Genomic DNA, 12,620 nt, shown 5'->3' with positions numbered 1-12,620 from the left:
ATTCAGGGTTCCAGGGCTTATTGAATGTTTTTTATTTTTCAGATCGACTGAAGTATGAGTCAAAAAAATCCAAGTCGACCAGTGTTGCCGTCAGTAATGATTTCAGCTTTTCTTCTATACAACCAGGTAATTTACAAGCCATGCATCAGCATATGATCACAGAGATCTCCTTGCAGCTGCTTTCGTATTTCTAAGGCTTCTGCCGTTGCGTTGTCTGCAGAAGGCCACGCTGCGGGTAGGTCCACTGAGGGGAAAAAAAAAGTGTGTTCTAACCCAAATTAGCCAGCTTGGGTTAAAATAGCAGTAAAGACATGCCAGCTTGGGTAGCAGCTCAAGTTCAGCCCCAGGCTGCTTTATCAGTTTGAAGTCGAGCAGCTAACCCAAGTTAAAAGCTAAACTGCCGTATCTTTACTGCTGTTTTAACCAGAGGGAAGAACACACCTTTTTTGCAGTGGAGACATACCTTATGACGTGAATGGCAGAGGGTGAAAGCCTTCCTTTTAGTGGCTATTGGCACCAAGCCCTTTTTCCTCTCCAAAACACCATAGGAAAGGCTGGAAAGGAATTCTCCCCCTGGGGGTATTGGCAGGGATGTTGCAGGAGACTTCTGATGACTGTAAAAATAGTGTGATGTGAGTAGAAGTTGTGGGGGAGATTTTCAGAGGCACAAAAGGAAGTTGGGACAGCCAGTGGGGGTTGAGCCCCTATCTCTTGTCTTTGCTTGGAAAATCTCCCCCTTAAGTTTCCTGTCCTGCGGCAGAGAATTTCTTTTTTATCTCAGTTGCCTGAGCTGCTGGGAATGGGCAAAATGACCCAGAAAAGGGTGGCACACCTTTGCTAGCCTCTTTGTACTTCCCCCTGCCTACATGACACTGTATTAATAGCGCCTGCGCTGTCGCAGTCCCTCAGCACTTGCAAAGCTTAGGTTCCAGTCAGGTTGCAATAAGGACAATGCCGTTTTCTACTCCGCTCTCTCTTCTGTCCTAGGTCTAGAGTGCAGCACATGCCTTGAGCTTTGATCAAATGAAACTTGGAAACCATCATTGCTTCTACACTGGCCCAGGGCTAAAAGAGCCCTTATCATTCCCCATCTTAGTCCTTTTCTCTCTTGCCACGCATGGCTCTGTAGATTTTGCTGGGGAGTGGAGGTAGAATGAAGAGAACTCTGATCTAGTTCCCAAGTATAACAAAACATGCTTTTGTCTAGCCCAGGAGCCGGGGATCATGCCTTGCAGGCATACCAACTATCTGAGTAATCTTGATTAACCTTAGGGACTGCATGGCAGCTGCCCCCAAAGGACAGAATTAGCATTGGTGTTTGTCAGTATCTTCATGTTGAACTACAGAGCAGGACACGGCGAATGAAGCTATTCATTGAGGCTTGATGTGACGATTTTGGCTAAGGTTACGGAATTTCAGTTGTGCCCAGATTTGATAAAGGGGGTGCGAAGCACAAGGATACGATTAACAAGGAGCTGTGACTCACCCAGATCAGCTGCCTGCACTAATACAGCTGAGACTTCTAAACTTTCTTCATTCTTAATTAACTGTCTATGTCATCATGGTAATGTGAATGATCTTGGAGCATGATCTAATAACCAACTGAGAAATAAAATTAGCAGATTGGGTGACTTGGAGTCACTTTCTCTCAAAGAAGCAAGAGGCTTTTTGTTCAGCAGAGGGCAATTTTTTTTTTGTATGAACAGACATTGATGGATGGGGCCTGATTCTGCAGGGCCTTGCACTTTGTGTAGTCTTATTGCTTTCACTCCTGTGCATCCATTGTGTGCAGGAGTGAAAGCTGTCAGGTCAGAGTGGTAGCACCTACAGCTGCTCTACATTCATTCTGCACAGGTAGCAAAGTTGTAGAGCACTGGAGATTCAAGCCCACAGGCAAGCAGAAATCACCCACAGCTCCACTGAAATCAACAGAGCCACAGCTGTAATCTCTTATCTGTAACTCTTTTAAAGGGAGGACTGTACTGGAAGCAACTAAATGTGGAGGGTCACTTTGATCCCAAGAGGCCTAGGTGGCACTGTGCCTGCTGGCCTCCATCCTGTCTCCCGTCCAGTCTCCCCTCCCCCAGTATCCAGCCCTGTCTGCATCCCACCTGGCTTGTCTCATTGAGACAGAACAGACTATCCCTTTGTGCACTAGGAACTGCTGGTAATTTCTCCCTGGTCTCCATCTTTTATGTGTGCTCCTTTCTTACTCTGTCTTATTCAGCCCAGGACAGAGATGCTTGCCAGCTGCTTTGTGGCAGGGCCACTGTTTCACTAGAGCTGGAATTGGGTCAATGGTAGTGATTCAGCTTAGATTCTCTGCACATCCTGCTCCACCCCTACAAACCCATAGTGACCAGATTTTTGCATTTCAGGTGACATAGCCCCTGTAACCAGCGAGGCCAGCAGTGCTGTATCTGAAGATGCCTTATTCAGGGACAAATTGAAACACATGGGAAAATGTGAGTTTGTTTCTAGGTTCCGTATTGGCAGAGGGAAGGCTGCGTGTCAGTAGGTGGGCAGGCAGAGGAGGTGAAGCAGTAAAGATTCTTTAGCACTGAATCTAGTGCTAAGGCATTTTTCTGCTAAAGCACTCTGCATGCATGTGTGTGTATGTGCAAGCCAGTACCCAGGTATGCACAGATCTGCGAAGATACGGGATTCTTACCTCCCCTCCAAGCCTCAGAAGTTATTCATGTTTGTCAAGCCACCTCGTGATTCTAACAGGGCAAGGCACGTTTAGCTGGGAGTTGAGCTTTTGGTTAGAAGAGGCTTTAATGCGTTGTGCTGTGTAAGACTGCATTAAGCCTGGCGAGAATGAACTAGGAGTATCAAATAGGGAATTCCAAATTGCATAATCCATCTCCAAAGCTTGGAGCAGATGGGGGTTTGATTTCCATTTGCCTTCTGTAATTCTGGGTCCTCTGCGCCCATCTGTGCTTTTCTTCTGCCCTGAGTGCAGCCCTGGTCAGAGATAGACCAGCCTCCTCTGTGCCAGTTGTTTCAGGAAGGGCGTTAATAAGAAAAGCAAAACTTCAAGATGTTCCTTCCTCTGAGCTTCCCAGCACATTAATAATATTTGCCTTCCCATAGTACCTGGGAGCCCCCGTCGCAGACCAGACACCCACTATACTAAGTGCTGTACAAACAAGAACAAAGGGACAGTCCCTGCCCCCAAAAGCTTCCACTCCAGCCCTGCCTTCCATGTCTTTCTCTCCCAGACCCTAAGCTCACTGGGGCAGGGATGGTCATGTACAGCACTTAGCCCCATCTGTCTAGGCTGGAGATGAAAGTGGGGATGATACCAGATCTCCAGCAAGCAAATGGGTTAAAACAGTAAAGGGGGAGGGACGAGGCCATGATGTAGGCTCCATCCCTCATGAAGAGGGTCCCCGTGATGTGGGGGAGCAGCACTGCTCCCTGAATGAGTTTGTTCTTCAAATGGAATCGATTTTTCTTTTCTTCCCACCCCACCCCAGAAGATGACAGATGTGGCTTGGATGGATTTTCTCTGCCACTTGCAGGCAGATCAGTTAGGAGTCTCCGCCTTTGTCTACCGGAGATGAGTGGGGTTTTGCCATATATAGGTGCTGAAACTGGCTAAATTGCTCGGGCTGCTCTGACATCAGATCTGGCATGCTCCTTCATGCTGTGTATGCCTGTCTTCGGTGTATGTATTGTAGGGCATGACTCCATATCACGGATTGGATTGAGCTTCCTGGGAACAGAAGCAAATCCTTTCTCACTTCTGTTTAAATAATAAAATAGAGGCTAGAGAAGGAGGGGTTAATAGAGACTCTTCCCACTCTGTTTCTTTCTTTCCAGCAAGCCACAGGCTACTCTCCTGTTGTAAAATAAATTGGGCACCTCATGCAGTTTGACTGACTCATTGGCCACAGTTTATTTGAGCTTTGTTTAGTGTGGGGTGGGGGTGGAGGGAGAGAGGGAATTTGGCTTAGTCATGGATGAAGAATGTCATGGAAATCACGATCAAAAAGTCTGAATAGTCAGACCTTTTGTGTAGTCCATTGAATCCTTCCTGCAGGGATCAAATTATGTTCTTTCTGATCACTGAAACTAGTACTAGTGCCTGGAAAGGTTTATTGGTCCTTGGTTTCCTAAAGCTAAGCAGTAAGGCATTGTGCATTCTTCATTCAAGCAAGCAAATTCATCTTGATTCATCCCCTGTCCTGCAGCATGCAGAGGGTGCATCAAAGTCCCATCATCCCAAATGGATGGCATGGGAACCTGGCATCTATCACACTTCTTGTTTGCTATTCACTTTTGATGGCTGGTTAAGAGCAAGCCATTTGCCTGCCTGTTTCCTTTCAGCTACACGCAAGAAGCTGTTTGAACTTGCCAGGGCTTTCTCAGAGAAGACCAAGATGAAGAAGTCAAAAAGAAAACACTTACTGAAGCACCAGGTGTATCCTTTCAGCATGTGGTGCTGTCATCCCACCCCTTGATCACACTGAGCTTCCTGGGGTTGAGTCCCAGCTCCCACACCTTGGAACAAAACTCTGCTGCAGAGGGCTCGAACGAGGCCTATGCCGGGGTTCTCCACCTTGGGGTCATGGAAAGGGTTAGGGGGACACAATCATTCTGACCATCCCATATTTCTCAATGGGGGAGGAGGTGGTTTAACAGCATGAGTGGGGGGAGGATCCTGGAGGGAGGATCCTGGGATGGGGAAGAGGTTTCTTGGTATAGACAAGGTAGAGAATCACTGGTCCATGCACCACTTAAATCTCACTTAAGCTCCGAAACTAGGGCAAAGATTTGTGCATGTGGAAGGGAGCTATAGCTCAGGGAGAAAATGATGTCAGTAACCAAAAGGCACATGTTTACAGCCTTCATGATCCAAGCCACAGCGAACATTCACGGCTCATCATGTATGCAAGTTCGGATCCAGCTCTGAACTTCCCTGAAGTCTTGGTGTGTTTGGAGCTGATATTCTGATTTGAGCCAAGCTAAGATGATTCGCTTGTTGCTGAAGCCCCCTTGAAACTGTATTTTGTGGGGAGAGTTTCTCTGGTGGCATGTTAATTTCAAAAGCACATGTGCTAAATAATTATCATGCCAGTCCTAGGACACTGCTCAATACCAGTGATGCAAGAGAAACAGTGCTGGTGACTCATCCATCAGCTCTTCGTCCCCTTCTTTTCCATTTTCATTTTAGCTGGCACACGCATAAAGACCTAGAGGTAAAAGGGCTTTGTTATCCCCAGATTCCTCTCTGTAGGGTGGCTGCATTAATACTGTCCAAAGTATGTTGCCTTGATACCTGAGTGCCACTGTCATGGCCTCTCTGAGCTGTTATGACCTGGATCTCATGCCAGATAGCAGCAGAATGCAACTGGAAACATACCTGGGAACTACCCCGAACCCTTGGAGTCAGTTGTGATGGGCTGTTTGCAAGTCTGTGGCTTACATCCCAGTCTGTTGAACATTTTCCTTAACAGAGAGTGCAGGATGGGGACAGCAGCTTCCACAGCTAATCTTCTCGATGATGTTGAAGGACACTCATGCGGTAAGACAATGCTTGTTTCTGCTAGAGAGCAAGTCTCCAGCTGATTTGCCCACTGCTGTGGTATGTGGGGGTATGTGACTCCAACTAGCAGGGGCTGCACACCAAAAATCAAGCTTCCTTCCTTGCAGATTCCTTCCTGCCTGTGACGCTAGCTGTTTGAAACCTGTTCCCTGAGTCGCGCTTTCCTAACGCAAAGAGCTGGCAGGCCTGGACCATCCCTGTGGCAAATGTAGAGTGAAACAGGAATAGGGGAGCTCTCTCTGCACCAGGAACAGCATGAGGGAGCTCTCCCAAGCCAGAGACAGGATGAGGAACTCCCCTACTTTTTAGCCAGGCTCCTCCCATCTCTCTTAATTTCAAACCTTGTACTGTACAACGGAAACTTCTCCACCTGTGTGTTAACTCACCAAGGTGTATGAATGAGGTTTGGGGTGAGCAAGCCCTTCCTCCTGGTCTCCTTTCCCCATGTGTTCTGACTGTTCAACCCCCTGTTCTCTTTTAGTTCAGCTCCTCACCACATGACGGGATCACCAAGCAAAATGAAGTAGGGCCTCCTTCCCAAAGGGCTAGGAACACCCTCTGTAGGTTCGGGTGGGTAACGCTCGCCACGGCTTTGCAACAGGTGTGCACAGATTTAACACAAAGGTTCTCAAACTGGGGATCGGGACCTCTCAGGGGTCATGAGGTTATTACATGGGGGGTTGCTAGCTGTCAGCCTCCATCCCAAACCCAGCTTTACCTCCAGCATTTATTATAATGTTAAATATATAAAAAAGTGTTTTTAATGTATATGGGGGACTCACACTCAGAGGCTTGTTGTGTGAAAGGGGTCACCTGTACAAAAGTCTGAGAACCCCTGAAATAACGGAAATGCAACCAGGTGGTGAAAGGTGGTGGATCAGTAGCCCTGAGACCTGAAGTCCACTGTTCGTCTATAAGACAACACAACAGCAGTAGCCTCTTCCCCTGACCCAGGAAAAGCACCACAAGGGGTGAGGGGGTGGTACAGTCTCCATAGCCCATTCACACCAGGGCCTATCTTCTGAGGCAGCCAACCAAGGTGCCAGCTGCACAACTTGGCACTCATGCAGTAGGAAATGGGCTGATGCCCACCTACTCATTTCACGTAGGACATTGAACTGCCATCTAACAGTAGTGGCTTTGTTCACTGCTAGCCCAGGGCAGGTTGGAACCAACCAGTGACCCAAGAATGACAGTCACCCATATCCTTCTGCAATTCCCAGGCCCTTCCAGTCCCCTGACACTGCTGCAGCTTTCCCACCCAGCTTGTTTAGATACAGGAAGGATCTCCTGAAGTTCTGACCACACAGGTCTGTCTCATGCCTTTCAGATGAGGATTTCCAAGCAAGAAGGCAGCAGCTACACGAGGAAGAGGAGAGGCCAAAAGATGGACAATAAATGGTAAGAAGTGTTTGGGGAGTAATGTGCAGCTAGTTACAGGAATCAGCTCAGCTATCCTGTTGCAAGCCCATCTCCCCCCTGTATCCTCCATCAGTTGAGTGATGTAGATTAGACAATTGGGCCAATGGACCAAGTGCCAGCCTAAGAAAATTCAAAGGATCTGTTGAATGCTGTCATGGAGAAAACAAGTGCCTTGAGCAAAGTTGGCTTCAGCTGTTTGTTCTTCCCTGGCTTTCCCAGGATGGATTACTTCCTCTTATTTCAGCTACAGCTGATAGCACCGGCCCCACAACATCCTTGATGACCACCATGCCTCAGAGAGGACGTGTGGAGTTCTTTGTGCTATGTGTTAAGGATCTAAGTAGGTTTTTGTGCATAAAGCCTTGCACATGGGGCTTGCATTGGGGTGAATATCACCCACAGGGACTTATTCTGCCATTGTTGTTCCCACGTCTGCCCCTTCAGCCCCATTAACAGCTGCGGTGTGGATAGCAACAGGTACTTTGACCTTTGTATTGAAGAATGTAAGAGAAACTGTTGAGCCAAATCTTCCCTGTTTTTTGCCCTCCATGAAGAATGTATGTGGGTGGACTCAGCATGAGGTTACTGATGAAAGCCATGCACAGGCTCCAGTATTCATGCCTGCCTGTTCCTATGAATCAAGTTCAGTGAATCCTTGCGGGTTAGTTTAAAAACATCCAGTGCACAGTGACAGGCTTTGTTTCAGCACCATGAGTGAAGCAGCTTTGACTGAATTACACTTCTTCCTCTCCCCCTCCCTGCCCTTCTCTTCTAGATCCCAGATCCATTGCCTGAACTGGGCTTTATTTGTTAAAGTCTTAATAAGAAGATGGCTGCAAAGAAAAAAAAACAATTTCCTTGGCTCTCCCTACTATCATCCTCTTCTGAAGTACAAGTATTAAAGTGAGGCACACATTTTTCTTCCCAGCGGGTTTGAAGACACCTCTTTCCTATCCAGCAAATGCAACCAAAACTCAGCAGCTGATCTGAATTTTTCTCAGTCACTGCGGTGAAGATAACGGATTTCAAGCTTATGGGAATAATGGTCTATCCCCCACCCTCTTTGATATAAACATGGTTTGGATATGAATTAAAAACAATAATAACAATAATACATTGAACAGCTGGGCTCTGGCTTGCCCATTTTTAAACATATCACTGTAGCAATCTGTGTAACTTTACGCACATAAAAAAAGACCTGAAAAATGTTGTTTATTATTGTTGTTACTAAGAGTTAATAAGTCAGGATCCAGATCAGGTAATAGGCAGGATAACATAAATTGTCTTTTTAAAAAGAAAAGGCCTTCTCCTGGGCATCTCACATTGAATTAAACCTTTGCCTCAGGCATTGATAAAAATGCCTTGAACTAGACACCAAGCTGGGGCCAGTTTCTCCTCCAATGTACCACTTTTTCTAGCTTTGTGCTGCTGCTCTTGTGATATTATGGTACCTTTACAGAGCAGGAATAGGGGGTGGGGGAGGGCTGAATTTCAAAGCTGTTTTGTTCTCACTGCTGATCTCTGAATTAGCACATATCCCACGGGTTCTCATTTGGATTGTTCATGACAGTTGGCTGCTCACTATGTAGCAGGCAATGAGTTTTGGCGGTCTGGAAACACTTACCAGATTAGATGGGAGGGGATTGTAGATGGGGGCCTTATTTGATTCACCTCTGAGTTTGTACATCATAGGCTAAATCCTGCTTATTGTGAGTCTCACAGTTGACTTCAGTGGGATCAGAATTGGGCCTCAGGTTGAGACATGAGTGGGTTTTCTCTAGCTGAGCTCTCATGGTCTATGGGGACAGACCTGAGAGCAGTTCTTATAACATGAAATGAAGAGGAGATTGGTTCAGAGCTCGCCAATCAGTGTGAGGATGACATTCCTCCTCCAGGAGAGAGCTTGGAATCTGGTGGCACAGTGGAACATTGTGGGGATTAAAAGTAATGCTCAAATCATAGAAATTGAATTGGACACTGTCAGGCTAAAATAATAAAATAAAATTAAAAAAGTCCTTCTCTGTGCTACTAACAGCAGTGTCAATAACTGAAATAACTCCCCTCAAGCAAGTTTTCTTTTCTGCATCAATACTGTCTATTTACTTCTCAGCTTGGGTAGAGAGAATAGACTAGTCCATCTCACTTTCTGCGTCCCATGCAGTAGCACAAGCGCTGCAACATTTGGGTTGCAAAAGCAGCAGGAAGACACACCGATCCAAGCAATCAGTCCAACAAAAACCTGTTTTCATTGCCTTTCTATTAGGCTTTGTAACAAAAGCCCACATTGCAGACTTAAACTCCCTGACAGGCTCCTTTCAAAATCTGCTGGAGAATCTGTATGCCTTTGAAGCGTGTGCCAAGACTGATTCTTTTTAAAAGTTGCTGAGCATGAGGCTCTTGTTCCATGCACCTGGCATTCAATCAAGCTACTCAATGGAAACATGAAGGCAGTGGTGGGTTTCCTCGTCTGGGCCTGAGTAATTTGATACTGTTCAGAACTAGTAGGGATGAGCACAAGTGGATTCAGGCACACACAGCATTTCCTTTCAGTGCAGGACTTTGAGTCTGTGTGGCATGGAGTTTCAAGAGGTTCCTGATGAAAGGGTCCATGTTTCTATTGCTGAAGAGAGACATCCTCCTGGCAGAACGTGATTTGGATACTACACTAACACCTCGAGTGTCGCTATTGTGCCCCTGACCTCCCAGTCAGAACATGAGCTGCTACAAACCCCAAACAGTACAGTGGGCAACTGCATGCAGGCTTGAATCACGATGCGGACAGCAGCCATGCCTTGGGATCCCAGCAACTTTTGTGGTTCTCAAACACTAAAGATCCTCTAAAGACTCGACTCCCCCCCCCCACACCCCGAGCCTGTTTTTGGTGTCTGTTCCTTTAAAAAAATAAAAGGGAGAGGAGCATCAATGAGTCTTTTGGTAAAACCTCCTGAGTGGCGGGAGAAATTTGTCTGCTTCAGGGACCAGAATAGTTTCAAATGAGGTCATCTGTGCTCAGACAAGAATTCGGTGGCTTGGAAGCTTCTGCAGCACGCAGGATATGAGGTTCCTGGAATATGCTTTCGAGGCTGTTCAGAGAAAGGAAGTGACTAAAGGCCTGATTTGGGGAGCTGCCAGGCACCCACTGGCCCCTTTGAAGTCAGTGGGCGCTATATTGCTCAGCAGCACTCAGGGTAAGGCCCCAAGTGTGTGTGTGTATGTACAAACATATTGGTTGCTAAGGGTGAAGCTGGAGCGCTACCACTGGAAACAGAAGGGCTTTTGGAGGAGGAGTGACTTTTATCCCCAGCCTTAGAATTGGAAGGTCTGTTTCTCCCCCACCCCCCTTTTCCTATCCTCAGCTGGCTCCTACTTTAATAAGTGCTTGGCTGTTTCTCCCTCTCCTAAAGCAGCTCTGCATGTTTGGAAAAAAATCAAGCTTGGAATCAGATCAGCTTGTAAAAGTTCCAACTCCTCTTGGCTACTGAGGGCTTAACTTTGAGCTAAGTTTCCATGAATGCAAAAAGGCACCAGCGGCCAAACAAACAGAAGCTCAGACTCTTGTTGGTAGGAAACTGTGCTGCCTGTCCCAGCAGAAATGCATTTTTATAAGACAGCTTGGTCTCCAGGAAGTGCTTTGTGGATTAGGGGGAGAAAGAGGGGAAAAATACAAATGCACCTGTCCCTCAGGACACACATGTTGTATGTTAGCAGCTGCCCTGCTGCTAAATTAGTGCTAGTCTTATTGAAATCTTTTACTCCTTGTTGTCTCTCTAGAAATCAGGTTATGTTATAGTACAACCTTATGGAGTCATGTTAACTAACAATGTGTTAACAGTCATTATAGACAAGGACAAGGTGTGCTTAACATTTCATCAACTAGTCATGGGTAAAGCTGACTAGAACCGTAGGGTTAACCACGGCCGGCTGACACAATGCTTAGCACAACTTCTTCCTCTTTATGCTGACTTCTAAGACATTGTGTTAGTTAACATAGCTCCCAAGGTCGTCATCTTAATGCAATCTCAGGCTATAGCTACACTTTTAAAAGCCTGCAGCGGCACAGATGGAGACTAGCCCAGAGGTGGTTTATTGCCTCATTGTTCTATTACGACTGATCTGGAGATGTACTGAACACATCTGTGAGGTGCTGAGCATCCTCTATTCTAGTGGTTCTCAACCTGTGGTCGGGTCTGCAGACTGTGTCTAAGGGGTCCGCGAAAGACTTAGACTGAAAACTATATATACAGACAATAGATTTCCAAAGGGGTCTGCACCTCCATTCGAAATTGTTTAGGGATCTGTAAATGAAAAAAGGTTGAGAACCACGGCTCTCTTCAAAGTCAGTCGGAGGTTTGAGTGCTCAGAACCCCCCCCAGGACAGCCCATACTGAGATGTGACGCTCCCTTGACCCACATTGTAAGCATATAAAAAGCCAGGCAGAGTAAAAAGTATTTGGTGTGTTTTAGAAACTTAGCATTGCAGTGAATGGGAGGAGAATAATATTGTTACATGACTTCTTTGAACTGCATTTGATATGCAGGGGGGTTTATATCTTTCTGGCTTTGTTTAGACTAGGATCTAAAGGAAGGTCTGGTGTTAGCATGTGGTAGCTAACAAGTGCTAGCTACTAAATGTCTAGTGTAGACAAGGCAGTGTATATGTTAACATGCATAGTTTAGCATGTGTTAACAGAATACACTGCCTTGTCTATGCAGGACTTTTAGGAAGTGCTAGCTAATGTGTTCTAACAATGCACCTTTAGGGTACGTCTACACTACGGGATTATTCCGATTTTACATAAACCAGTTTTATAAAACAGATTGTATAAAGTCGAGTGCACACAGCCACACTAAGCACATTAATTTGGCGGTGTGCTTCCATGGTCCGAGGCTAGCATCAATTTCCGGAGCGTTGCACTGTGGGTAGCTATTCCGTAGCTATCCCATAGTTCCCGCAGCCTCCCCCGCCCCTTAGAATTCTGGGTTGAGAGCCCAGTGACTGATGGGGCAAAAATCATTGTCGCGGGTGGTTCTGGGTAAATGTCACCAGTCATTCCTTCCTCCGGGAAAGCAACGGCAGACAATCATTTCGCGCCCTTTTTCCTGGATTGCCCTGGCACACGCCATAGCACGGCAAGCATGGAGCCCGTTCAGCTTTTTTTTTTTTTTACAGTCACCATATGTGTACTGGATGCCGCTGACAGAGGCGATACTCCAGCGCTACACAGCAGCATTCATTTGCTTTTGCATGATAGCAGAGATGCTTATCAGTCGTTCTGTACCGTCTGCTGCTGGTGTAAATTGGCAATGAGATGATGGTTATCTGTCCTTCTGTACTGTCTGCTGCTATCATGGGTGCCTGCCCCTGGCTGAGATCGGCCGGGGGCACAAAGGCAAAACTGGGAATTACTCCCCGAGTCAATCCCTCCTTTATGGTTTCTAAAAATAGTCAGTCCTGCCTAGAATATGGGGCAAGTGTACTAGATAACCAGTGTTATCAGAGAGCACAGCTGCTCCATGTCATATCCCGCAGAAATGATGGGCTACATGCCATTCACGGGGGGTGCCCCTGCAACAACCCCACCTGTTGCTTCCCTCCTCCCCCAACCTTCCTGGGCTGCCGTGGCAGTGTCCCCCCCATTTGTGT

At 46.6% G+C, this 12,620-nt stretch overlaps 1 protein-coding gene across 9 annotated transcripts in view; it reads left to right on the top strand.

The window, feature by feature from the left end:
* CUEDC1 (CUE domain containing 1) overlaps window positions 1–8,950 on the top strand; it is a 122,015-nt gene extending 113,065 nt beyond the window's left edge. For all 9 annotated transcript variants that reach the window (XM_050929598.1, XM_050929603.1, XM_050929602.1 and 6 more), the window contains 6 exons: window positions 43–126; window positions 2,379–2,465; window positions 4,336–4,429; window positions 5,475–5,533; window positions 6,885–6,955; window positions 7,752–8,950. In XM_050929598.1, coding sequence (XP_050785555.1) covers window positions 43–126; window positions 2,379–2,465; window positions 4,336–4,429; window positions 5,475–5,533; window positions 6,885–6,952 — 392 coding nt within the window. In that variant the 3' untranslated portion in view covers window positions 6,953–6,955; window positions 7,752–8,950. The remainder of the gene's footprint in view (window positions 1–42; window positions 127–2,378; window positions 2,466–4,335; window positions 4,430–5,474; window positions 5,534–6,884; window positions 6,956–7,751) is intronic.
* Window positions 8,951–12,620: the final 3,670 nt, after the last annotated feature.

Source organism: Gopherus flavomarginatus, chromosome 19 (genome assembly GCF_025201925.1).
Source record: "Gopherus flavomarginatus isolate rGopFla2 chromosome 19, rGopFla2.mat.asm, whole genome shotgun sequence".
Lineage (NCBI taxonomy): Eukaryota > Metazoa > Chordata > Testudines > Testudinidae > Gopherus > Gopherus flavomarginatus.
This window is presented reverse-complemented; position numbering and strand designations above follow the sequence as displayed.